Genomic DNA, 27,697 nt, shown 5'->3' with positions numbered 1-27,697 from the left:
AGAGGGAGAGAGGGAGAGAGGGAGAAAGGGAGGGGGAGAGAGGGAGAGAGAGGGAGGGAGGGAGGGAAGGAGGGAAGGAGGGAGAGAATCTTAAGCAGGCTCCACACTCAGCACAGAGGCCAACGTGGGGCTTAATCTCATGACCCTAGGATTATGACCTAAGCAGAAGTCAAGATTTGTATGCTTAGCCAACTAAGCCACCCAGGCACCCTTTTAAAACTCTAACATTATCTTTAAAACCAGTCAACTGTTCAAAGTGGATTATTTCTTTGTCTGCAAAACAGTCCATTAATTCATGCTTTCCTCTATAGGATCTTTTGTATATCTTTTTCACTTCATATGTGGGCTACCTCCAGATAGGCATGCCATATTTACAATCATGATTACGCTTTACAATTAAGTGGTTTCCTTTGAAAGCAATTATGGCAGCAAGAGCACAATCTACCAAAATACCTCCTGTGGCATATCCATTTCAAAAGATTATTAACTCATTTAATATTTTAATGTGCAAAAAAGCAACAGATTTTGAGCTAATATAGCCACTGAGTTCTTCCATTTATTAAATGAAACCGTGAAATGAAATAAATGCAACTCATAAAACAAAACTACTGATTTGTTAAATGGGCAAATCTTATCTCTTCCACAAAATTTAAGAAACAGATTATAACTCACATCTCATTAATAACTGATTTCTTAAAAATACGGCTCAATTTCTTTGAATCTTCTGAAATTTAACATTTAACAGCTTAATAAACAAATGACAGAATACCCAGCAGCGGAAGACTTTGCGTCCTGCACATGCTCTTTCTTCACAGAATCACCTCTCAAGCTTTCGTCCCATGATTTTTCTCTTGTGTCTTCAGAAATGTGCCCACCGCCGACACTGCCACGGGTGTCCACTGACCGTTGATTTGAATGTTTCCTGTCTCCTTCTCTCCTACCAGACTGGCTCCATGACGATGAACTTTCTTCACTGTTTTCTGTGGGTTTTCGAAAACCACGATGCACAGAATCCTGAGTGACCGGCACTGAAGATGAACTAGATGGGTCAAAATTTCTGCCCCTGCTATGAAATGACAGTTCTTCATCATCAGAGGGTCTTAAAAATTTAGGTTTCAAATTTCCAAGAGAAGAAAACTCTTGATTTTGGCTCAGATTGGATTGTCTTCTATACATTTCTGAAGACCCCGACCTATTATCTTTTTCATCACCGCCAGACTTTTCTTTATTGACACTGTTTGTAATACTTGTTGAACTATATCTATCCCTTGAACTTTTATTATCTTTTACCAAGTCTGATTTTCTACTTTCTTGACTACTTTGTGCTGTATCTGAACATGTTGGTCTCCTCCACCGTTCTCGTTTACACTCTTCTTTTGTGGATGCAGTTTTTTCAGCTTCTTCTAATTTCGACTGAAATATTTCCATTGACTACAAAGGAGAGAAAGTAAACAAGATATCTGAAATTAAGAAAGGTTCAATGACTCATACCCCCATTTGGCATTGTGCCGTGATACACCATCATATGACACAATGAAGAAAAAACCAATAAAGGAGAGAAGAAAGAACCCATACAATCATTCTACCTGATAAGGGCTTAAGTGTGCCCTCTCCCAACTCATGCTGAAGCCCTAACCTCTGGTACCTCAGAACATGACAGCATCTAGAGACAGGTGCTTGAAGTTCAGCTGGGCCCTAATTCAACCTGATGGATGTTCTTATAAGAAGAAATATGGAAATACAAAAAGATACAGTAGATAAGTACACAAAGAAAAAATACCATGTGAGGACATAGAGAAGGCAGCCATTTATAAGCCAAAAAGAGATGCTCCAGAAGAAACCAAACATTGTAACACCTTAATCTTGGACTTCAATTTTCCTGAATGTGAGAAAATAAATTTCTGTTGTTTAAACCACCTGGTCTGTAGAACTTTGTTATGGCAGCCCTAGCAAACTAATATATCATCCTAAGATAAATGCTTAAAAAAAATATGATTAGTCAACAAAAAATTACCAAACAATGAAAAAAATATAAGAACTCAAATGTGGGGCCACTTAGACCAACTGACCAGCACTAAAACAAAATAATAATACAGAAAACAGCAAAGATATCATTTATGAAAAATTAATTCCTACTGTCAGTGAGATTCAAGAGGTCACAACATTACTAAAACAAAACAGATTCTCATGAAAAAAGAACAGTCCAAGAACAAGACAAACTTGTAAATGAAAACTACGTGTCCAAAAATATGCATATATATATATATAGTGAACAAAAGAAAAGAAAACATCCAAATTAGTGAACTCCACACTAGTCTGGGAATTCTGTCTACTTAAGAAAAGATGGTAAATAAATGTAAGTTATAAGGAAAAAAGACAAGGACAATTAACTCTAGAGAATCTAATATGCATATATGGGTACTTCCAGAAGGAAAGAGCAAAAATAGAGCAAAGTATTAACAATATAACAATAATATCAGTAATAAGAATAATATAAGAAAATTTCCCGAGCTAATTTCCACATATGAAGGGCTTATCCAGGAGTGCCTGGGTGGCTCAGTCAGTTAAGCGGCCGACTTCGGCTCAGGTCATGATCTCGCGGTCCATGAGTTCAAGCGCCGCATCGGGCTCTGTGCTGACAGCTCAGAGCCTGGAGCCTGTTTCAGATTCTGTGTCTCCCTCTCTCTCTGCCCCTCCCCCATTCATGCTGTGTCTCTCTCTCTGTCTCAGAAATAAACGTTAAAAAATTAAAAAAAAAAAAAAATGGAAGGAAAACTTTCAAATTCATTCTATGAGGCCAACATTACCATGATACCAAATCCAGATAAAGGCAACACCAAATAAGAGAACTACAGGCCAATATCCCTGATGAACACAGATGCAAAAATTCCCACTACAATACTAGCAAACCAACAATCCCTATCAAAACAACACTAGCATTCTTCACAGAGCTAGAACAAACAATCCCAAAATTTGCATGAAACCAGAAAAGACCCCAAATAGCCAAAGCAATCCTGAAAAAGAAAACCAAAGCTGGAGGCATCACAATCACGGACTTTGAGCTGTATTACAAAGCAGTAATCATCAAGACAGTATGGTACTGGCACAAGAACAGACACTCAGATCAATGGAACAGGATAGAGAACCCAGAAATGGACCCACAAATGTATGGCCAACTACTCTTTGACAAAGCAGGGAAGAGTATCCAATGGAATAAAGACAGTCTCTTCAGCAAGTGGTGCTGGGAAAACTGGACAGTGACATGCAGAAGAATGAACCTGGACCACTTTCTAACACCATACACAAAAATAAACTCAAAATGAATGAAAGACCTAAATGGAAGATAGGAAGCCATCAAAATCCTCGAGGAGAAAGCAGGAAAAAACCTCTTTGACCTCAGTCACAGCAACTTCTTACTCAACACGTCTCCAGAGGCAAGGGAATTGAAAGCAAAAATGAACTATTGGGACCTCATCAAAATAAAAACTTTCTGCACAGCAAAGGAACTAATCAGCAAAACAAAAGGAAACCAATAGAATGGGAGAAGATATTTGCCAACGACATATCAGATAAAGGGTTAGTATCCAAAATCTATAAAGAACTTATCAAACTCAACAACCAAAAAACAAAGAATCCAGTGAAGAAATGGGCAAAAGACATGAATAGACACTTCTCCAAAGAGACATCCAGATGGCCAACCGACACATGAAAAAATGCTCAACATCATTCATCATCAGGGAAATATAAATCAAAACTACAATGAGATACCACATCACCTTGTCAGAATGGCTAATGTTAACAACTCAGGCAACAACAGATGTGGTGAGGATGTGGAAAAAAAGGATGTCTTTTGCACTGCTGGTGGGAATGCAAACTGGTGCAGCCACTCTGAAAAACAGTATGGAGGTTCCTCAAAAAATTAAAAATAGAACTACCCTACAACCCAGCAATTACACTCCTAGGTATTTATTTATCCAAGGGATACAGGTGTGCTGTTTTGAAGGGGCACATGCATCCCAATGTTTATAGCAGCACTATCGACAACAGCCAAAGTATGGAAACAGCCTAAATGTCCATCAACAGATGAATGGAGAAGAAGATGTATACATATACAATGGAGTATTACTTGGCAATCAAAAAGAATGAAATGTCATTTGCAACTATGTCAATGGAACTAGAGGTTATTACGCCAAGCAAAATTAGTCAGTCAGAGAAAGACAAATATCATAAGACTTCACTCATATGAGGAATTTTAGATACAAAACAGATGAACCTAAGGGAAGCAAAAATAATATAAAAACAGGGAGGGGGACAAAACATAGGAGACTCTTAAATATAGAGAACAAACAGAGGGTTGCTGGAGGAGTTGTGGGAGGAGTGATGGGTTAAATGGGTAAGGGGCATTAAGGAATCTACTACTGAAATCATTGTTGCACTATATGCTACCTAACTTGGATGTAAATTAAAAAAAAAAAAAAAAAATACCAGCAAACCACTTCCAATAGTACATTAACAGAATCATTCACCACGACCAAATGGGATTTATTCCTGGACTGCAAGGGTGGTTCAATATTTGCAAATCAATCAATGTGATAATATCAGTAAGAGAGAGGAAAAGAACCGTATGATCATTCCAACAGATTCAAAAAAGCATCTAACAAAGTACAACATCCATTCATGATAAAAACCCTCAACAAAGTACATTTACAGGGAACATACCTCATCATAATAAAGGCCATCTATGAAAAAACCACAGCTAATATCATCCTCAATGGTAAAACTGAGAATTTTTCCTCTATGGTCAGGAACAAGACAGGAATGTCCACTCTCACCACTGTTATTTAACATAGTACCTGAAGTCCTAGCCTCAGGAATTAGACAACAAAAAGAAAAGGCATCCAAATTGGCAAGGAAAAAGTCAAACTTTTGCTACTTGCACATGACAAGAAACTATATATTGAAAACCCACCAAAAAATTGCTAGAACTGAAACACAAATTCAGCAAAGCTGCAGGACACAAAATGAACATAAAGAAATCTGTTGCATTTCTACACATCAATAATAAAGCAGCAGTAAGAGATATTAAGTAATCAATCCCACTCACAACTATACCAAAAACAATAAGATACCTAGGAATAAACCTAACCAAAGATATGAAAGACCTGTACTATGAAAAGCACTGATGAAAGAAATGGAAAGATGACACAAAAAAATGGAGAGACATTCCATGCCCATGGATTGGAAGAACAGTTTTAAAATGTCTATACCTCCAAGCGATCTACACATTTAGTTCAATCCCTATCAAAACACCAACAGCATTTTTCACAGTGCTAGAACAAACAATTGTAAAATTTGTATGGAATCACAAAAGATCCAAAATAGGCAAAGCAATCCTGAAAAACAAAAGCAAAGCTGTAGGCATCATAATTCTGGACTTCAAGTTATATGACAAAGCTACAGTGATCACACCAGTATGGTACTGGCACAAAAATAGACACATAGATCACTAGAACAGGATAGAAAACCCAGAAATGAACCCACAACTATATGGTCAATTAATCTTCAATCAAAGCAGAGAAAAATATCCAATGCAAAAAAGATAGTCTCTTCTTCAACAAATGGTGTTGGGAAAACTGGTCAGCTATAAGCAAAAGGTTGATCCTGGACCACTTTCTTACAGTCTACACAAAAAGACAAACTCAAAATGGAATAAACCTACATGTGACACATGAAACCATAAAAATCCTAGAAGAGAAGACAGACAGGAACTTCTTTGACATTGGCCCATTAATTTCTTACTAGATATGTCTCCTGAGGCGAGGGAAATAAAAGCAAAAATGAACTATTGGGACTACATCAAAATAAAAAGCTTCTGCACAGCAAAGGAAACAATCAACAAAACTAAAAGGCAGCTTACAGAATGGGAGAAATTACTTGCAAATGACATATCAGATAAAAGATTAGTATCCAAAATATATAAAAAAAACTTATAAAACTCAAGGCACCTGGGTGGTTTAGTTGGTTAAGCATCCAACTTCAGCTCAGGTCGTGATCTTACAATGCATGAGTTCAAGCCTCACATTGGGCTCTCTGCTGTCAGCACAGAGCCCACTTCTGATCCTCTGTCCCTCCCACCCCCGGCCCTCTCTCTGCCCCTCCCCTGCTCATTCTCTCTCTCTTGCAAAATAAACAAACTTTAAATTAAAAAAAAAAAAACTCAACACCTAAAAAATGAATAATCCAATTAAAAAATGGGCAGAAGACCTGAACAGACATCTTTCCAAAGAAGACATCCAGATGGCCAACAGGTACACGAAAAGATGCTCAACATCACTGATCATCAGGGAAAAGCAAATCAAAGCTACAATGAGATATTACATTATTATCAGAATGGCAAAAATCAACAACACAAGAAACAACAGGTATTGGTGAGAAGACAGAGGAAGGGAAACTCTCTTGCAATGTTAGTAGGAATACAAATTGGTGCAGACACTGTGGAAAACAAAGGTTCCTTAAAAAGTTAAAAATAGAACTACCCTACGATCCAGCAATCACAACACTAGGAATTTACCCAAAGAATACAAAAATACAGATTCAAAGGGATACACGCACCCTGATATGTATTGCATCATTATCTATAATAGCCAAATTATGAAAACAGCCCAAGTATCCGTTGACTGATGAACGGAGGAAGAAGATGTGGTATACACACAATGGAGTATTACTCAGCCATAAAAAAGAAAGAAATCTTGCAATTTGCAACAATATGGATGGAGCTAGAGAATATTATGCTAAGCGAAATAAGTCAGTCAGAGAAAGATAAACACTATGATTTCACTCATATGTGGAATTTAAGAAACAAAACCAACAAGCAAATGGGGCAAAAAAAAAAAAAAGAGAGAGAGAGAGAAAATGAGGCAGACCAAGAACCAGACTCTCAACTATACTGAACACACTGATGGGTACCAGAGGGGAGGTAGGTGGGGTGATGGGGAAACAGGTGATGGGGATTAAGGACAGCACTTGCTGTGATGAGCGCAGAGTGATGTCTGGAAGTGCTAAATCACTACATTGTACACCTGAAACTAATATTACACAATATGTTAACAAACTGAAATTTAAAACTTAAAATTTTTTTTTCAAATTATTTTAACCAAGTCTGAGAGGTGAGATGGGGGATCAAAATATGGTAAAATTATTATCTTAGCCTAGGCAGAAATAATCCCTAATGTTTCATTTTTTTAATTATTTAAAATTATAGATTTGACATGTTTCTTAAATCAAGTAATAATATGAACAGAACAGAAATGATGGCAGCGGAGGGGGTTGGGGCAGGAGGGAGGGTAGTTTCATAATGAAAACATTGCCTTAAAGGCAGCTTTTTACTTTCTTATTGATACATGAAATAACGGTGTATCTACCATTAGTGGCTTCTTAGAGTCAATAAAGTATGGTAATGATAAAAAAAAAACACCAATTACCACAATTTATCCAATTCTCATTATATTACCTATTTTACCTATTTTACATCACTTAAATGAGTTTTAGGAAACAATACCTAGGGGTTCAAATCTACTGATTAACCATCTAATCTTGGTTAAGTTATTTAGCCTCTGTCTGCCTCAGTTTCCTCATTTGCAAAATAAGAATAATAGTACTGTTGTGGTATTAAATTAATTAATTATACATGAAGCACTTCAACAGTGTTTGGCACATGAAAAGGACCCAAATTATTATTAATGCTCACAAGAATCCTACGAGGTTGCTATTTAATAGAGGTGTTTTTATAACGGGGAGAAAAGGAAGCTAAGGCCACACACCAAAAGAGGAAGAAAACATATATTGAAATTAAGGACTATTTGACTACAAAGCCAATGTTTTTACTGTTCTAAAGCATTCAGAAATTATAACAAACTTCACAATTCAAATAATAAACTTATAATAACCCTATCAAAATTTAATAAAAATAACATACAAAGAAAACTGAAGGCCATTACATATGTAAGTGAAGATATAAGTTCAAAATAAGATATTAACAAATTTAATTTAGTAGAATATTAAAGGAAATGCCATGATCAAATAGGAGTCAAAGAATGCAAGAGCAGTCTAACATTAGGAAATGTATTAACACAATTCATCTCATTATCAACTGAAAGAAAAAAAATCCTATCATCTCAAAGAACATCACAACAGTTATTTCATAAAAATTAAGACACCCATTTATAATTTTAAAAAAGGAAACAAAAGAACACCTCTACTATCTACTAAACTCTGAATGCAAGGATACTTTTTAAAGATGATAATCTTCATCTTAAATGCAAGAAGCTAGCATTTACATGGAAAAACAAGAGAACTAGCTTCCAGGGCTTCTATCAAAGTTCTGAAATTCTATTTTGAGAAGACAAAAAAGATCAAACATCATTAATAGTGAGGGGATAAAGCAAAGAAATCATTTGTAGATAACTATCTTTCCAGATGACCCAATTTAAAAAATTAGATTTAATGACGCGAGTTTAGAATAATGGCCTTCTAGCACCAACAGCAAGTCTGAACCCACAAAGGAAAAAAGATTCAATATAAAATAGAAAAAAAGATTTTTAAACCTTAAGGACACATGCATAGTAATTACACAGAGAAATTTACTGAAGAATATAAATGAAAATTTGAATAAATGTCCAATATTTTAGGATGATTCAACATTATAAAGATATTAATCATCCCTGATTTAGTTAAATTTAGTTAAATTTAGTTAAATTCAAATCAAAATTCCAAAAAGATATGTAAGTTTATGATAAATTTTGGGAAAATGTTTCAGTTGAGCTTGAACTTGACAAAACAATTTCTACATTTTTTTAACAATTTTTTTACATTTAACAACAACTGAAAAATGTGTAAGAATGAAGAGCTAATTTTTTAATAACTAATAAAAAAAGACTGACCTTACCACACAGTAGGTGTTCACTAATCATTTACTATCTGCATGAGTTACTGAAAACAACAATAATTATAAGAGTAGGATACTAATTCCAGGAAACAGCAGAAAAATCAACAGAATAGATTTGACAGTAAAATAGACTCATTTTATAAAAGACAAACTAATATATAATAAACGTGTCATATCAAAGTAGTGGGAAAACTTATTCAATATATTATAAATGACTATCTGAAGACATAAAGTTAGAAACCTACTTTACAATATACACAAATATATATATATATACATATATAGATATATATTCCAAAAAGATGAAAGATACCCATAAAAAGTACTGAGCAAGTACTCAAAGTAAATACAGACATACATTTTTATGATTTTTTGGGTGACAAAAGCCTTTCAGTGAATTATAGCAAGAATATTAAGTGATGAAAGAAAAACCTGATGGATTTTGTTAGGTAAAAATGTTCAAAACCTACCCATAGCAAATATAAACAAAGTAAAAACTAAACATGAAACTGAGAGAAAAATTTACAACAGATTAAAAGACCTTAAAGCAATCAATATCCCAAAGGGAAAATGGGTAAATGTCATCAACAATCGATTCACTTAAAAATAAAAATGGCCAACACGCCCGGGGGGCTGAGTCACTTGAGCATCTAGCTCTTAATTTCAGCCCAGGTCATGAGCTCACAGTCATGAGTTTGAGCCCCACATCACACTCTGCAATGTGGGATCCCCTCTCCCTCTCACTCTGTCCCTTCCCTAGTTCTATACGTACTCTCATGCACCCTCTCTCTCAAAATAAATAAACATTAAAAAAAAATACAAATGACCAAAAAAATATGAAAAAACATTCCAGTGCATTAGTAAGCAAAAATAAAAGCAAAAAAAAAAAAAAAAATCTGCTTAGCACAGTAGCACACTATGAAGACTAACAAAATCATGTGATAAGAGTCATTGTAATGAAAATAATTTGATCCTTTTTGTAGAGATATTTGTTAATATACACCTCACTTTAAGTATCCCTATCCTTCAAATAACAATTTTGTTTTTAGTAATTCATCTTAAGAAAGTAACCTGGTGAGTTTACAAAATGCATTAAACAAAGATGATGAGTACAATATTATTTAACAGGGGAAAATAAAATAAAAATGTCACTCCATCATTAAGTAAATAAAAACATGGCAAATCCATACAAATATATATTAAAATATTAAGGTCATTAAAATGTGTATTTACTGACATCCAACTATGCCTCTATTAGTACATAAAAAGACCCAGAATGTATTCCATGAGCCTACTCTTATAAAACTATTTAAAAAAAAAAAAAAATTAAAAAAAAAAAAACTATTTTAAAAGTACATAAAAAACAGGAAAGAAATCTATAAAAATGAATACATCAAAATTTAACAAGCAATGTTTTTTTAATATGAAATTTATTGTCAAATTGGTTTCCATACAACACCCAGTGCTCATCCCAACAGGTGCCCTCCTCAGTGCCCATCACCCATTCTCCCCTTCCTCCCACCCCCATCAACCCTCAGTTTATTCTCAGTTTTTAAGAGTCTCTTACGGTTTGCCTCCCTCCCTCTCAACTTTTTTTCCCCTTCCCCATGGTCTTCTCTTAAGTTTCTCAGTTTCCACATAAAAGTGAAAACATATGGTATCTGTCTTTCTCTGTATGACTTATTTCACTTAGCATAACACTCTCCAGTTCCAACCTCGCTGCTACAAAAGGCCATATTTCATTCTTTCTCATTGCCACGTAGTACTCCATTGTGTATATAAACCACAATTTCTTTATCCATTCATCAGTTGATGGACATTTAGGCTCTTTCCATAATTTGGCTATTGTGGAGAGTGCTGCTATAAACATTGGGGTCCAATTGCCCCTATGCATCAGGACTCCTGTATCCCTTGGGTAAATTCCTAGCAGTGCTACTGCTGGGTCATAGGGTAGGTCTATTTTTAATTTTTTGAGGAACCTCCACACTGTTTCCTAGAGCGGCTGCACCAGTTTGCATTCCCACCAACAGTGTAAGAAGGTTCCCATTTCTCCACACCCTCGCCAGCATCTATAATCTCCTGATTTGTTCATTTTAGCCACTCTGACTGCCATGAGGTGATATCTGAGTGTGGTTTTGATTTGTATTTCCCTGATGAGGAAGGACGTTGAGCATCTTTTCATGTGCCTGTTGACCATCTGGATGTCTTCTTTAAAGAAGTGTGTATTCATGTCTTCTACCCATTTCTTCACTGGATTATTTGTTTTTCAGGCGTGGAGTTTGGTGAGTTCTTTATAGACTTTGCATACTAGCACTTTGTCCAATATGTCATTTGCAAGTATCTTTTCCCATTCCATAGGTTGCCTTTTAGTGTTGTTGATTGTTTCCTTTGCAGTGCAGAAGCTTTTTATCTTCATGAGGTCCCGATAGTTCATTTTTGCTTTTAATTCCCTTGCTTTTGGATATGTGTCTTGTAAGAAATTGCTGCAGGTGAGGTCAAAGAGGCTTTTTCCTGCTTTCTCCTCTAGGATTTTGATGGTTTCCTGTCTCACATTCAGGTCCTTCATCCATTTTGAGTTTATTTTGGTGAACGGTCTAAGAAAGTGCTCTAGTTTCATTCTTCTACATGTTGCTGCCCAGTTCTCCCAGCACCATTTGTTAAAGAGACTGTCTTTTTTCCATTGGATATTCTTTCCTGCTTTGTCAAAGATCAGTTGGCCATACTTTTGTGGATCCAATTCTGGGGTCTGTATTCTATTCCATTGGTCTATGTGTCTGTTTTTGTGCCAATACCATGCTGTCTTGATGATGACAGCTTTGTAGTAGAGGCTAAAGTCTGGGATTGTGATGCCTCCTGCTTTGGTCTTCTTCAAAATTACTTTGGCTATTCGGGGTCTTTTGTGGCTCCATACAAATTTTCGGATTGCTTGTTCTAGCTTCGAGAAGAATGCTGGTGAAATTTTGATTGGGATTGCATTGAATGTGTAGATTTCTTTGAGTAGTGTTGACATTTTAACAATATTATTCTTCCAATCCATGAGCACAGAATGTTTTTCCATTTCTTTATATCTTCTTCAATTTCCTTCATAAGCTTCCTATAGTTTTCAGCATACAGATCTTTTATGTCTTTGGTTAGGTTTATTCCTAGCTATTTTATGCTTCTTGGTGCAATTGTGAATGGGATCAGTTTCTTTGTCTTTCTGTTGCTTCATTATTAGTGTATAAGAATGCAACTGATTTCTGTACATTGATTTTGTATCCTGCGACTTTGCTGAATTCATGTATCAGTTCTAGCAGACCTTTGGTGGAGTCTATCGGTTTTCCAGGTATAATATCATGTCATCTGCAAAAAGTGAAAGCTTAACTTCATCTTTGCCAATTTTGATGCCTTTGATTTCCTTTTGTTGTCTGATTGCTGATGCTAGCACTTCCAACACCATGTTAAACAACAGCGGTGAGAGTGGACATCCCTGTCATGTTCCTGATCTCAGGGAGAAAGCTCTGTTTTTCCCCATTGAGGATGATATTAGCTGTGAGCTTTTCATAAATGGCTTTTATGATGTTTAAGTATGTTCCTTCTAATCCGACTTTTGCGAAGGTTTTTTATTAAGAAAGGATGCTGAATTTTGACAAATGCTTTTTCTGCATTGATTGACAGGATCATATGGTTCTTATCTTTTCTTTTATTAATGTGATGTATCACATTGATTGATTTGCGAATGTTGAATGAGCCCTGCAGGCCAGGAATGAATCCCACTTGATCATGGTGAACAATTCTTTTTATATGCTGTTGAATTCGATTTGCTAGTATCTTGTTGAGGATTTTTGCACCCATATTCATCAGGGATATTGGCCTGTAATTCTCTTTTTTTGCTGGGTCTCTGTCTGGTTTGGGAATCAAAGTAATGCTGGCTTCATAGAATGAGTCTGGAAGTTTTCCTTCCTTTATATTTTTGGAACAGCTTAAGAAGGATAGGTATTATCTCTGCTTTCTCTCTGGTAGAATTCCCCAGGGATGCCATCTGGTCCCGGAATCTTATTTGTTGGGAGATTTTTGATAAATGGTTCAATTTCTTCACTGGTTATGGGTCTGTTCAAGCTTTCTATTTCTTCCTGTTTGAGTTTTGGAAGTGTGTGGGTGCTTAGGAATTTGCCCATTTCTTCCAGGTTGTCCAGTTTGTTGGCATATAATTTTTCATAGTATTCCCTGATAATTGCTTGTATTTCTGAGGGGTTGGTTGTAATAATTCCATTTTCATTCATGATTTTATCTATTTGGGTCATCTCCCTTTCCTTTTTGAGAAGCCTGGCTAGAGGTTTATCAATTTCGTTTATTTTTTTCAAAAAACCAACTCTTGGTTTCATTGACCTGCTCTACAGTTCTTTTAGATTCTATATTGTTTATTTCTGCTCTGCTCTTTATTTCTCTTCTTCTGCTGGGTTTGGGGTGTCTTTGCTGTTCTGCTTCTATTTCCCTTAGGTGTACTGTTAGATTTTGTATTTGGGATTTTTCTTGTTTCTTAAGATAGGCCTGGATTGCAATGTATTTTCCTCTCAGGACTACCTTCGCTGCATCCCAAAGCGTTTGGATGGCTGTATTTTCATTTTCAGTTGTTTCCACATATTTTTAAATTTCTTCTCTAATTGCCTGGTTGACCCATTCATTCTTTAGTAGGGTGTTCTTTAACCTCCATGCTTTTGGAGGTTTTCCAGACTTTTTCCTGTGGTTGATTTCAAGCTTCATAGCACTGTGGTCTGAAAGTGTGCATGGGATGATCTCAATTCTTTTATACTTATGAAGGGCTGTTTTGTGACCCAATATGTGATCTATTTTGGAGAAGGTTCCATGTGCACTCGAGAAGAAAGTATATTCTGTTGCTTTGGGATGCAGAGTTCTAAATGCATCTGTCAAGTTCATCTGATCCAGTGTATCATTCAGGGCTCTTGTTTCTTTATTGATCCTGTGTCTAGATGATCTATCCATTGCCGTCCATGGAGTACAAAAGTCCCCTACAATTACCACATTCTTATCAATAAGGTTGCTTACATTTGTGATGAATTGTCTTATATGTTTGGGGGCTCCCATATTCGGCACATAGACATTTAAAATTGTTAGCTTTTCCTGATGGATAGACCTCGTAATTATTATATAATGCCCTTCTTCATCTCTTGTTACAACCTTTCATTTAAAGTCTAGTTTGTCTGATACAAGTATGGCTACTCCAGCTTTCTTTTGAGTTCCAGTAGCATGATAGATAGTTCTCCATCCCCTCACTTTCAATCTGAAGGTGTCCTCAGGTCTAAAATGAGTCTCTTGTAGACAGCAAATAGATGGATCTTGTTTTTTTTTCATACATTCTGATACCCTATGTCTTTTGGTTGGAGCATTTAGTCCATTTACATTCAGTGTTATTATATGGGTAGTCATTGTGATGTCTGTAGGTTTCATGCTTGTAGTGATGTTTCTGGTACTTTGTGGTCCTTGTAACATTTCACTTACAGAATCCCCCTTAGGATCTCTTGTAGGGCTGGCTTAGTGGTGATGAATTCCATCAGTTTTTGTTTGTTTGGGAAAATCTTTATCTCTCCTTCTATTCTGAATGACAGACTTGCTGGGTAAAGGATTCTCAGCTCCATATTTTTTCTGTTCATCACAGTGAAGATTTCCTGCCATTCTTTTCTGGCCTGCCAAGTTTCAGTAGATAGGTCTGCTACTACCCTTATGTGTCTACCTTTGTAAGTCAGGGCCTGTTTATCCCTAGTGCTTTCAGAATTCTCTCTTTATCCTTGTATTTTGTCAGTTTCACTATGATCTGTTATGCAGAAGATTGATTCAAGTTATGTCTGAAGGGAGTTCTCTGTGCCTCTTGGATTTCAATGCCTTTTTCCTTCCCCAGATCAGGGAAGTTCTCAGCTTTGATTTGTTCAAATACACCTTCAGCCCCTTTCTCTCTCTCTTCCTCCTCTGGAATCCCTATTATACGGATATTATTGCGTTTCATTGCATCACTTAGTTCTCAAATTCTCCCCTCATACTCCTGGATTTTTTATCTTTTTCTCAGCTTCCTCTTTTTCCATAATTTTATCTTCTAATTCACCTATTCTCTCCTCTGCCTCTTCAATCCATGCTATGGCCACCTCCTTTTTATTTTGCCCCTCATTTACACCATTTTTTAGCTCCTCATAACTATTTCTTAGTCCCTTGATCTCTGTAGCAATAGATTCTCTGCCGTCCTCTATGCTTTTTTCAAGCCCAGCGATTAATTCTATGACTATTATTCTAAATTCTTGTTCCGTTATATTGCTTAAATCAGTTTTCATCAATTTGTTAGCTGTCGCTACTTCCTGGAGTTTCTTTTGAGAAGATTTCTTCCATTTTATCATTTTGGGTAGTTCCTGCGGTGGCTCCAAACTGTAGGGCACTTCCCCTGTGCTGTCTTGAGTAACTTGTGCTGGTGGGTGGGGCCACAGTCAGACCCGATGTCTGACTCCAGCCCTCCGCTGGGGCCACAGACTGGTGTGTACCTTATCTTCCCCTTTCCGAGGGGCAGTACTCGCTGTGGAGTGGAGTGGCCCCTGTCTGGACTGCTTGCACACTACCAGGCTTGTGGTGCTGCTTGGATGGGACCTGGCCAAGGGCATATTAGCTGGGATGGATCCGCAAGGTGCACAGGGGCGGGAGGGGCAGGCTTAGCTCGCTTTGCCATCAGTGGTCCGCTGTGGGAGGGGCCCTGCAGCACTGGGAGGCAGGCAGGCAGACCCATCGGAGGGATGGATCCACAGAAGCACAGCCTTGGGTGTTTGCGCGGTGCAAGCAAGTTCAGTGACGGGAACTGGTTCCCTTTGGGATTTCTGCTGGGGGATGGACGAGGGAGATGGAGCTTCTGAGTGCCTTTGTTCCCCCGCAGAGCTGAGCTCTGTCTTCCAGGGCTCAACAACTCTCCCTTCGGTTGTCCTCCAGCCCTCCCGCTCTCTGAGCAGAGCTGTTGACTTATAACATTCCAGATGTTAAGTCCTGCTGGCTGTCAGAACACACTCCGTCCAGCCCCTCTGCTTTTGCAAGTCAGAATTCGGGGGCTCTGCCTTGCAGGGCTGCCCCTCCACCGCCCCGGCTCCCTCCCGCCAGTCCGTGGAGCGCGCACCGCCTCTCCGCCCTTCCTACCCTCTTCCGTGGGCCTCTCGTCTACGCTTGGCTCCGGAGAGTCCATTCTGCTAGTCTTCTGGCGGTTTTCTGGGTTATTTAGGCAGATGTGGGTGGAATCTAAGTGATCCTCAGGACACGGTGAGACCAGCGTCCTCCTACACCACCATCTTCCTCTATCCTCACAACCATTCTTTTTTTTAAAAAAAAGATGATTTGGGGGTACCCGGGTGGCTCAGCTGGTTAAGCCTCGGACTTTGGCTCAGGTTTTGATCTCCAGTTTGTCAGGGCAGAGCCTGCTTTGGAAGATCTGTCCCCTTCTCTCTTTGCCTCTCCCCCATTGGCACTATCTCAAAAATAAACAAACATTAAAAAAAAAAAAAAAAAAAAAAAAAAAAAAAAACCTCCCAGCCACTGCCTGGCTCAGTGGGTTAAGCGGCTGACTTTGGCTCAGGTGGTGATCTGAAAGGTAAGTTCAAGCCCCACACTGGGATTGCTGCTGTCAGCATGGAGCTTGCTTCAGATGCTAGGATCCTCTGTCCCCTTCTCAGCCCCCTCCCCGCTCATGTTTTCTCTCAAAAATAAATAAAACATTTTTTAAAAATCTCCAGAATAAATATGATTTTTCTCTCACTTTTTTTTTACTTGCCCATATTTTTGAAATCTTACTACTTTCTACATCTGCTTTTGCTAGAAATTAAGAAAGAAAAGGGCATTACTAACAACTGAAATAGAAAGATTATCCACACTTGGTAAATGGGGGAGCTGGTTCTAAAATATCATGTGTGCACACAATCTCTCTCTTTAAAAAGAAAGCAGGGGTGCCTGGGTGGCTCAGTCGGTTAAGCGGCCGACTTCGGCTCAGGTCATGATCTCGCAGTCCGTGAGTTCTAGCCCCGCATTGGGCTCTGTGCTGACAGCTCAGAGCCTGGAGCCTGCTTCAGATTCTGTGTCTCCCTCTCTCTGACCCTCCCCTGTTCATGCTCTGTCTCTCCCTGTCTCAAAAATAAATGTTAAAATAAATAAATAAATAAATAAATAAATAATAAAAAATAAATAAAAAGAAAGCCAAAAAACAAGAACAAAAAAAAAACTTGTATTTTAAAACTCTGGAAAATAAAATCTCTGGAATAAAGAAAAACTCTGAAATACACCAAAATTTCAACAGCGCTTATCTCAAGAGGCATATTGGGGGATTTCCTGCATCATTTAAATTTTCTCACATTGAGAAAATGTTATTTTTAGATTAAACACACACACTTAAGTTTTATGTTCATCATATCAATAAAAATATGCTACAGAAATTTACACAGTTAAAAAAAGGCAGAAAATGGCTTCAGCAGTAGACAGAGTTGAGATTTAATACCCATTTAATTCAAAAGAGCTTCATGGCACAAAACACTGACAAAGTTACAGACATTATTTCTCATATAACTTTGAATATAATACATATCTCCTTAATGCCAGTACTTACCCCATGTCTTTCAGCCACAATGTCTTCAAAACGTCTGTTCTGTTTCTCAGCTTGTTCCTTCATTCTCTGGTAAGACTTCCTCAGCCAGCTCAATCCACCATCTTCTACGACTGAAACTAAATTCCAATACTAAATGTCAGTTATACTTTTCATGTAGTTATAACAGAATTAATATTGCTTCTCTAATAATTTCTTAAAGTATAAGTTATTCTTCCTTGAACATAAAAGAACCATAAGTGCATTTAAAATTCAACATATTATTTATGTACCTATATATGCAAGGTATGTATTTTAGGAACCGAGGAAGGCAAAAATTAAACTATCCTCAAAAAAAGTGCAATCTAAAAGTATAAAGATAAAAGGATATAAACAGTAACAATAAAGATAATATGTAGTAAAAATTACACAAAGGTAAAGAATTGTACAACAATGAGAGATGGATTATTTCTAAATGGAAGGTCACGTAAAATTTAAAGATCAGGCTTAAAACAAGGAGCTGGATGTCCACAAACAAAGATAAAAGCAGGGAGGGCATGCCCAGAAATAAAGGATGAAAGCACACACACAGAAGAGGAGAAAGTTACCTCAGAAACAAAACAAAGAACAAATGAGGGAATTACAGAAGAGAATACTGAAAGGCAAATCAAAACAAATTATTCCATTATAGTCATGACTGCCAGCTATGAAAATCTGAATGCCTTCAACAAACTTTATTAAGCTGCTTGTATTTCCTTCTACACACATCACACTTTTATGTGCATAAAGAAATCAAATCACTTAAGTCAAAATTCTGTTCCTGATTTTCCTTGTCCAAAAATAGGATGGCTTTAGATCATCCCAGTTCTACAATCAACATAAACACACACAAAACCCAAAAGACATGTGTAAAAATCATAAATAGTGGAAAAGTCTGCAGTAATCCCAGCTTAGAAAACAACCCAAATGTCCACCATTAGTAACTTGGGTAAACAGCATAAATTGTGACATATTTCTAAAATACACAGCAATGGAAATCAATGACTACAAGAGTGAATAACATGGGTGATTCTGAAAATGGGAACACAGGAAGCAGGAAACCAAAGGGAACACGGTACTTACTATGGGATTCCAGGGAAAATGGACTTTGGTGCTAGAAACCAAAGCAGTGGCTATTCTGACAGGAGCACAGGGACCAGAAGCGCCACAAGGCAGCTTGTGGGATGCTAAAGATGTTCTGTTTCTCAAAAGGTGTGCTGATTACACGGGTATTTTCACTTGGAGTAATGGTCAGACTGTACACTTAACGATTTGTGTACTTTTCTGTATGTGTTAGACTTTACTAAAAAGTTTAAAGGGAAAAAAAAGACTTTTCAATCCTCTGACTGTAGTCTCACTCAAATCTCAAAAATCTATCTTTGTTAAGCAATCTCTTCTAAGAAAAGAAGTCTCTCTTTACAGATCTAAAATACTTCGTACTTTGAAACCTAGATGTCCAGTTAACTCAATGATTCACTTTTCTTTCGAGTTTATTTTGCTCTTACTCCTTTTTTATTTTATACAATGTATGAGTTCAAAATTAACAATGCAATTACTCAAGGAAGTTAGTCTAAATCCTCAATTTACACGAGGATAAGAGAAACCCATTATCAATAATACCTATATTAACATCCCAGTTACACAATTAAGTTTATTTCAAAGAATTATCTACAAAACTGAAAAAATGCTGACGGGCAGAGTGAAGACAAGATTTTCTTAACAATCACCAGTATATTAACACAGTTCAGAGAAAAAAAGCTCAGAGAAAAAGGAAGACTTTTATTCCTCTGTGTTGACATTTACCAAGAAACTCAAACAAGAAAAAAAACTTTTCAGGGCGCCTGGGTGGGTCAGTCAGTTAGGCATCCGGCTTTGGCTCTGGTCATGATCTCGCAGTTTGTGAGTTCGAGCCCCGCGTCCGGCTCTGTGCTGACAGCTCAGACCATGGAGCCTGCTTCGGATTCTATGTCTCCCAGTCTCTCGGCCCCTCCCATGCTCATGCTCTGTCTCTCTCTCTCTCTCTCTCTCTCAATAACGTTAATAAACGTTAAAAAAATCTTTTTCTCTAAAAAGAATAAACCTTTCAATGAATTCAGGTATGAGTAAGACTCACAATTTTAGAAATATTTATACAATAATATCATCTTTAGGGGCGCCTGGGTGGCGTCCAACTTCAGCTCAGGTCATGATCTCATGGTTCGTGAGATTGAGCCCCACATCGGGCTCTGTGCTGACAGCTCGGAGCCTAGAGCCTGCTTCAGATCCTGTGTCTCCCTTTCTTTCTGCCCCTCCCCTATTCACACTCTGTCTCTCTCTCTCTCTCTCTCTCTCCTTCAAAAATATATAAACATTAAAAAAATTATTCAATAATATTACATCTTTAGTTGATTGTATGTTCTATTTCAATAGTCTTATTAATCTTATAATTAGAGATGACAATAATGAAATATTTTTAACAGTAAAAATCACCAAATATTTTAAAAACAAATAAAAAATACCAATTTGCAGCACCATCTATCATGAAATTCATTCTAACAAATATTTAGTGAATATTTACTATAAATATGAAAATGTGTTAAACACAGTAGGAAGTAAAAAATAAATAAAACATAGTCGCTATCCTTTATGCAGAGATAAAGATATATCAAATAATTATAATAAACTCACGGTATACAACATATATACACCTATATCTGAGGTCAAAATGTAAGAGACTAAAAGTATATGCTTCCATCATAATTAAAGGTTATTTGGTATACGCAAAACACAACCAAATGAATCCAAGCTCCATTCCCCACATTTCTCATAAGACAAATATAAAAACAGCAACAAACAAAATATCAGGAGACCAAGATATTAACCTCAGTGTTCCTATAAACTAGTTGTAAGATCTTAACCAAGTCACTGACTGAATCGTTGCTTCTTCATCTGTATTACAGGGCAGTTTTGATTTAAACTGCCTATGAAATTTCTTCCAACTCAGAAGATTCTAAAAGTCAAAAAAAAGAGGGGAAAACATCCTGGAAAGAACAAAAATACATGAGAACAGTTTGTAAGCAAGAATGTCTACTAACTCCATGGTAACACATCCAGTCCTGTAGTGAAGAATCCAGAGCAACTCAACGTGGGCCAGCAATCAGAAGACCTGGTCCCAGGACCACCCCTCTGACTAGAGGAACGACCGGCCACTCTGAGCCTTACTGTCCTGCGCTGTAACATTCAGGACAATAACACCTACTCTGCTACCTTCACGCGGTTGTTACGAAAATGAGCTCACGTGTAAATGTGCCGCAGGTACTTTAAAACTGTACAAATATTCCCACTGCTACAATATGGTTAAAAATAATTTTGTATGAACGCTGAAAACAGGTTACTTACTTGTCCACTTAATTTTTTCTAAGGGGAAAAGATCAAAACTAATGAACTGATTTTTGAAAACATGGCACCTCAATCACTACCAAAACAAACCGTTGAAAACTTCATTTTCCCAAAACATTTCATCATAAGGGCAAGTATTTGCCACTGTCATCATTATTTTACTGTATCCCAGATATTTTGCTGGAAGATCTCCTCCCTGGATCCTCACAGCACCCACCTAAGACCGGCCACCATGTTCCCAGGGTGATGGCACCAACAAGGCAAGTGATAAACTTCCTGTGCGGGTCCAAGGAGTAGGACATGCAGGTGCTGAGCAGTCCTAGCTGGTTGGCCCCGCACTGAGAGGCACACCTGTTCCAGTGCACCTGGCGCCACACCGCGCTCCCATGAGGGTGCCCTGGGCACCTTGCCCGAGACCTGCCGCAGTGGGCGGGGCTGGGCGCTTCTCTAGACTCACAAATACGGTGGTATGGGAAGCCCCTTTCTAGCTGGCCTTGAAGGTCCGCTCAAAGGCAACACCGACAACCTCTGATTCTGGACTTCCTGTGGGATTCCCACTGGTTTCCATTTGTATTCTACCCACGCTGCCCTGGATGCCTTGAGAGGTCACTTCTGCCTTTCCAGTGGCAAAACGGCGTGCTACCTCTTAAAAACAAAAGCCACAGTAAATGCATCTCAGCTGAGTATTGACAACCTCTCTCTACCAGAAAAGGATGCAGAGCTGTAAGAGAAGATAACGTGAGTGCATACTTGCCTCAGTTCACTGATGAAGATTCTGAAGGAAGTGACTCCTGACCAGCCCAAGCCAGAAAACTGATCCAGAATCAAAGCTTAAGTATCAGGGTCAGGCCTTATTGCTATCTTCAGCAACAGGTGCTGTCTGATCAATTCTCAAGCAAGACTGGCTTCAAAAATGAATGGGAAATGTGGTTTATTATGATTACCCCTAGGTGGATTTTCCAAATGATTTGTGAAGCTATTTCTAGACGATGTGAAACTAAGGAGCCTTCTGTCCAGGTTTTATAGTTATTTGCCTTAAGAATTTACTGGAGCTTGTCAATTTCACAAATACTTATTTCTGAAAACAACTTTTACTGCAAATTTAGGTTGATTAAGAGGTGATGTCCCGTGAATGTTCTGATATAAAGATGCACTGTTTTTAAAAAATAGAGTTGTATTTAACATTGACTACTATTATTCCTACACAGAATGGGTATTATGTAAAGACTGAGAAAGCTTTTTTTTCTTACATAAAATACAGGTACATACATATTCTGTAGGTAATATTCAATAAGTTAACTGGATAATATACCATTTCCTTTCTATTTTCATTTCCAAACTGAGCTTAACTGGGTAATAATGGAAGGAATGATAAAACATCAAACATTCACCAAGATGCTGTTTTTCATATTTTGTTTCACATAGCACTTTGGCTCAGCGGCCTGTCACATTATTCACTTGGGAAAGGTATTGTACTAGCCACTGGGGATAAAAGGTAAGCAAAACAGCCACCCTATCAGCACAGAGCTCATAATCTCATTACAGATGGACATTCAAATAACCACATGAGTCCATGTAACATTGCTACCGTAATAGTAAGGGTCTTGAAGTGGACACAGAGCTAGCACACACACCAGGGAACAGCCTGGTCCGGGGGTCAGGGACAGCCTCGCAGAGGATGTCGCAGCAGTGATGTGAAAGAGGAGTAGGGGCTCTTTAGGTAATGGAGGGGAAACCTGTGCAAAGGCCCTGAGGCCCTTCAAAGAAGGCTGCAGGAACTGCACCACTGGCCAGAAAGCAGAGGGTGCAAGGAATCACTGGCCTCCAGAAGGGTGTTTGTTCTTACCCCAAGAACAATGGGAAGCCCTTGAAGAATGTCACAGGAGGAGGCCTATGACAGGATTGGTTTTACTTCTGTAGGACCTGCTTATGGTCGTCTTGGGGAGTATGGGCTACAGGGGTAGCAAGCAGATCACCGAAGAGCAGGCAAGAGCAGAATCAAGAGATAGCACAGCCAAGTGGTCGTGCAGAGAAAGGCAGACTTGGTTCAGGTACAGACGACAAACTTTTTTTAATTCTTTCCATCTTATACTACATAAAGGACATTCCCCTTTAAAAATATTTCGAGCGAGAAAATTCTGATTAGCTTTATACTTTTGAGATGCAAAATCTGGTTCCACACGCAAGGGTGAAGCCTTGGCAACTAACACCACCACAAAAACTCTTACTTTCCACCCCTAAAGAATGGGACCTGATGACTTAATACCATATCGAATCAGCCTAGGGTTTTTATTGTGTGCGGGTACGTCCTTATGCGGCTATTTTTCGTAACTTCAGGATTTGCCAATTTGGCAGAAAATTAAATGCATGAACTTGACACCAAGTTAAACTGGCTGGTTTCAAATAGTTTTTTTTCTTTTTTTCCAAATACAAAATACATGCTTACTCTAGAAAAAAATTCAGGCATAGATGTATGACCAAATAGAGGATGAAAGTACACTTCTGTCTCCAGCTTTGAGAGGCACAGAACAGCATGCTGGGAAGTGAGCGGGCTCTGGAGCCAAACTATTTGGATTCAAACTGTGGTTTGGATACTTACTAGCCATGAACTTGAGGAATTTACTTAAACTCTTACTGTAAAACAGGGATTAAAAACTAGGGCTGTAACTCTTGACTACAGAGAACACAATGATGGTCACCAGAGGGGAGGTGAGTGGGGCAGGGGGATGGGGAAAGCAGGTGACGGGGATTAAGGGTGCACTTGCAGTGATGAGCACCGGGTGATGTGCCCAAGTGTCGAATCACTATATTGTACACCTGAAACTAGTATTACTCTATGTTAGGCAAGTGAATTTAAATAAAAACTTTTTTAAAAATGAGTAAACTGGACTCAGAGAAGTCAAGAAACATTCCCCAAATCACAAAGCAGTAAGTGGAAATGCCAAAATTCCAATCTCAAGTAGCCTAACTCCAAAATCTGAGTCCTTAACTCTAACACTATGTGACCAACAAACACAACTCCCTAATATTAAAGTTACAACACTTTTCGGTGCCTAACCATTTCAGCCTTACCACTGGTCTAAACAGAATGACTACACTATCTGCATATGTGGTAAAACCCGCAGATCATTTAAAACTTAATTTTAACTCAAGGGTGCCTTGGTGTCTCAGGAGGTTAAGCATCTCACTTCCGCTCGGGTCATGATCTCATTGCTTTCGAGTTCCAGCCCCGCAATGGGCTCTGTGCTGACAACTCTGAGCCTGGAACCTGCTTCGGATTCTGTGTCTCCCTCTCTCTCTGCTCCTCCCCTGCTTGCGCGCTTTCTCTCTCTCTCTCAAAAATACATACACATTAAAAAAAGTTTTTAATTTAATTTCAACTCTGGGATCTGAACGTCTGACAGAGAGAAGCTTTCTGTCATTTTTCTTCCTTCTAAATAATACAGGAAAGGGGAGCAGTGAAAGCATATATGAAGAGGAAAGAAAAAGGCTTTCCAAAAGCTTCATATTAGGTCGTTTTTCCCCTAGCGTCTTTGATTATGCTGTTTCAACTGAAAGATACCACGTAAGGTAGAACTTTGAGTCTCCCACACTCAAGAAGTTAAGAACCTATTGACTGCAAAAAACCCAAAGATTAAGTCTGTCAATTCTAAGTTTTCCCCAGAGATGAATTTATTGACTGCCCTCTGACAAGAGTGCTGGTAAAAGCCTGGATCGTAAAATTAGCCCAACACAGTAATGGTTCAGGAAGCTAACTTACTGCCCTACGCTTTCGCTTTTAAGTGTCTAAAAAAAAAAAAAAGTATCTCAAAGAGATTCCTGTGTGACTACACTTCCTATGATATAACCCAGCAGAGACATTTCTACCAGTGCTGAAAGGCAATAAAGAAAATGCTACAATTACTAATAACTTCAGCAAAACTGCTAAAGAAAAAAATACAAATGAAACTGGAAGGGGGCTCTAGGGACATCTCTACATAAAGTATAAGAAGAATTTTTATGAATGGCCACAATAAAAATAAAAGATATAACAAAAAGCAGGAACGTGTTCTGGTAAACCACTAAGATGAAAAGATAACACCCTAACTTACAATGCCACTATCTGTACACTGGGTTAATTGTATTTGAATGAACTTTTCATGGAGGTGTCAATGAACACTTAATTGGCATAAAAATACTTTTAAAATTATGGTATCAAGTGTGATTATGTGACACTTAAATATTTTGTCTCCATCTGTTGGAAAATAACAGCACTATCCAAGGTAAATAACAAGTTTTATGAATGCTGGCAAAGTAGGAATTTCTAAAGAACATATGAAATCACATCTTTAATATTTATACGTTATTTTCATAAAAGTTCAGACATACCGCTTTTTTATATTTTGTTACGGGATGTAACAACCCAAAGCATTATTATATCCTCACAAAATCATACTTTGTATTAATCCATTCAAAACAGACACTGAAATATGAAAACATTATCAAGTATAAAAATATAGATTTAATCAATTTCCTCCCCAACATATATAATTAACATAATCAATCTTTCCAGGTACTAAATTTAAACAAGGCCTCAAAAGACCGCACACATTTTATTTACTTTGTCCTATGTAATCTGAACCTTCAATAATAATCCATAGAGGCTCATAATATGAAACCACCGGATTCCACATCAGATGATCAGTAAACTTACAGTTGTTTTTCAAATACAGAAATAAGCACAGATAATTACAGACTTAAAACCACCTCACTACACAGAAACACGCGATATTTAAATAATCACATCTTCCCAATCTACCAACAAACTCTGGTCATTCCCATAGGAATACCAAGTTACAAGAAACGCCTGTGTGGCTACAACCAAAATGTAGAGATACCTTTAGTAACTGATGACACGTTACAGTCTTCTGGGGGAAGACCTGTACCACCATCTTTCCAGTATGGATTCAGTTCTCTTTCCAGCAGTCTGGACTAGAACAAAACGTTTTCAGAGGTCATAATTTTTTTAAAAAGCCGCCATAAAATACATTAATCAATAATATATGAGACTCAGTTAACAATTGTAAACCTGGACAAATAATTAAAACACTCCTAAGACACACTCTTCTGCAACTTGCAAAAATAATGCCTAAATTAACATTCGTCCAATGCTTCCAATGAACGCCTACTATGAATCAAAACCGTGGTAGATGCAGAAGATATAATAATCTGCCTAACTCGTCCCTTGCTAGATTAGGCGATAGTGAGGAATGGAGACAATTAACAAGTAACTGACAAGTGTTTTGAGGATGAGGTGCATAGTGCTATAGCCACACATTACTTAAACCCCTCTCACACTGACAAATCAAAGACTTCCTAGAGGAAGTAGTACATGCAGTCTGAGACCTAAAGAGGAGCAGGGATTAGCCAAATCCTCTTTTGTGGGGGAAGAAGGCATAGAGATACTCCAGCGAGGAGTAGCAGCATATTTATAAAACCCTAGAGGAAACAGAAAACGTAACACTTCCAAGGAACTTAAAAGAATTGAGACTGTCTAAAACCTAGAAGCATAAGTGAGTAGTGATAAGACATTAGGTTGTAGAATAATCAGGGACAAGGGCCACATGAGCCAGTTGAAACTGCTACTGGGCTCTCATAGCAGGGCGGTGGTGAATCATGGAAGTGATTGGCTTTGAATTACACAAAGAGCAAACTGGGTTCAGAGTAGAGGAAAGAGTACAGGAAAGCACGATCAGAGGCAGGAATCCAGTCAGACAACTGTGGTAATAATCAGCAAAGAGACGACAGTAGCCCTGTCGCAAACCAAGTGCCTTCCGCGTCCCAAGCACAGTGGCCAGCCCTGGGGTTGCAATGAAGAAGCCAGAGTCCTTTCCATCAAAGAAAGGACCGTCTAGAGAAAGGAGAGAGACAATTAAGCAATTCTAATACAGGAAGTGCTATGAAGGTAAAGGGTGCTATAGAACCACATACAAGGGGTACCTGACTTGACCTGAGGAGGCCAGAAAATGTTTCCCAGGACTAACAACAATTATTAGAATTAATAATAGCAACTAGATGGAGAAGAATGAAGAGAGTTCAATGTCAGTTTCTAGTAAATGAGCCAACCATATTATTGAAAACAAAAAATGGTGAATAAAACTTTTTTAAAGCTTTTAAAATACATTCATGAGTTGATAAAAAAAAGTAGAGAATCTTCAAAGTACAAAATTTAAGTTCAAGGTTAACGTGGAAGGCTAGGCAAAAACATAAGAATTTGACTTCTTAGAGTAGTTTGTACCAAAAAAATAATAAAAATTAAAAAAAGATTCTGGGGGCGCCTGGGTGGCTCCGTTGGTTGGGCGTCTGACTTCAGCTCAGGTCATGGTCTCACAGTTGGTGGGTTCGAGCCCAGCAACGGGCTCTGTGCTGACAGCTCAGAGCCTGGAGCCTGCTTCTGATTCTGTGTCTCCCTCTCACTCGGCCCCTACCCCAACTCATGCTCTGTTTCTCTCTGTCTCAAAAATAAATGAACATAAAAAAAAAAAAAAAAAAAGATTCTGTCACCTCCCTTGTTAGACTACTACAAAATCTCAAAGCATCTAAAATCAAGGTGTTTCTTCCAGTGGTCTTGTGCAGACACTCAAAGATCCACATCAAAGTCTCAAAAGAATACAAAAGCCTGACAACATGAAGCCTGCTTAGGATATTTTGTCTCCTGCTCTCTCTGCCCCTCCCCCGCTTGCTCTCTATCTCTCTCTCAAAATAAA

At 38.0% G+C, this 27,697-nt stretch overlaps 1 protein-coding gene across 2 annotated transcripts in view; it reads right to left on the bottom strand.

Moving 5' to 3' along the window:
* Window positions 1–27,697, bottom strand: part of CWF19L2 (CWF19 like cell cycle control factor 2) — a 176,065-nt gene that overhangs the window by 124,137 nt on the left and 24,231 nt on the right. For both annotated transcript variants that reach the window (XM_049621379.1, XM_049621389.1), the window contains exons 6-8: window positions 25,829–25,922; window positions 17,559–17,674; window positions 770–1,431 (exon numbers count right to left, since the gene is read on the bottom strand). In XM_049621379.1, coding sequence (XP_049477336.1) covers window positions 770–1,431; window positions 17,559–17,674; window positions 25,829–25,922 — 872 coding nt within the window. The remainder of the gene's footprint in view (window positions 1–769; window positions 1,432–17,558; window positions 17,675–25,828; window positions 25,923–27,697) is intronic.

Source organism: Panthera uncia, chromosome D1 (assembly GCF_023721935.1).
Source record: "Panthera uncia isolate 11264 chromosome D1, Puncia_PCG_1.0, whole genome shotgun sequence".
NCBI classification, from domain to species: Eukaryota; Metazoa; Chordata; class Mammalia; order Carnivora; family Felidae; genus Panthera; species Panthera uncia.
The sequence above is the reverse complement of the archived record's forward strand: the minus strand, read 5'-3'. Positions and strand labels throughout refer to the sequence as shown.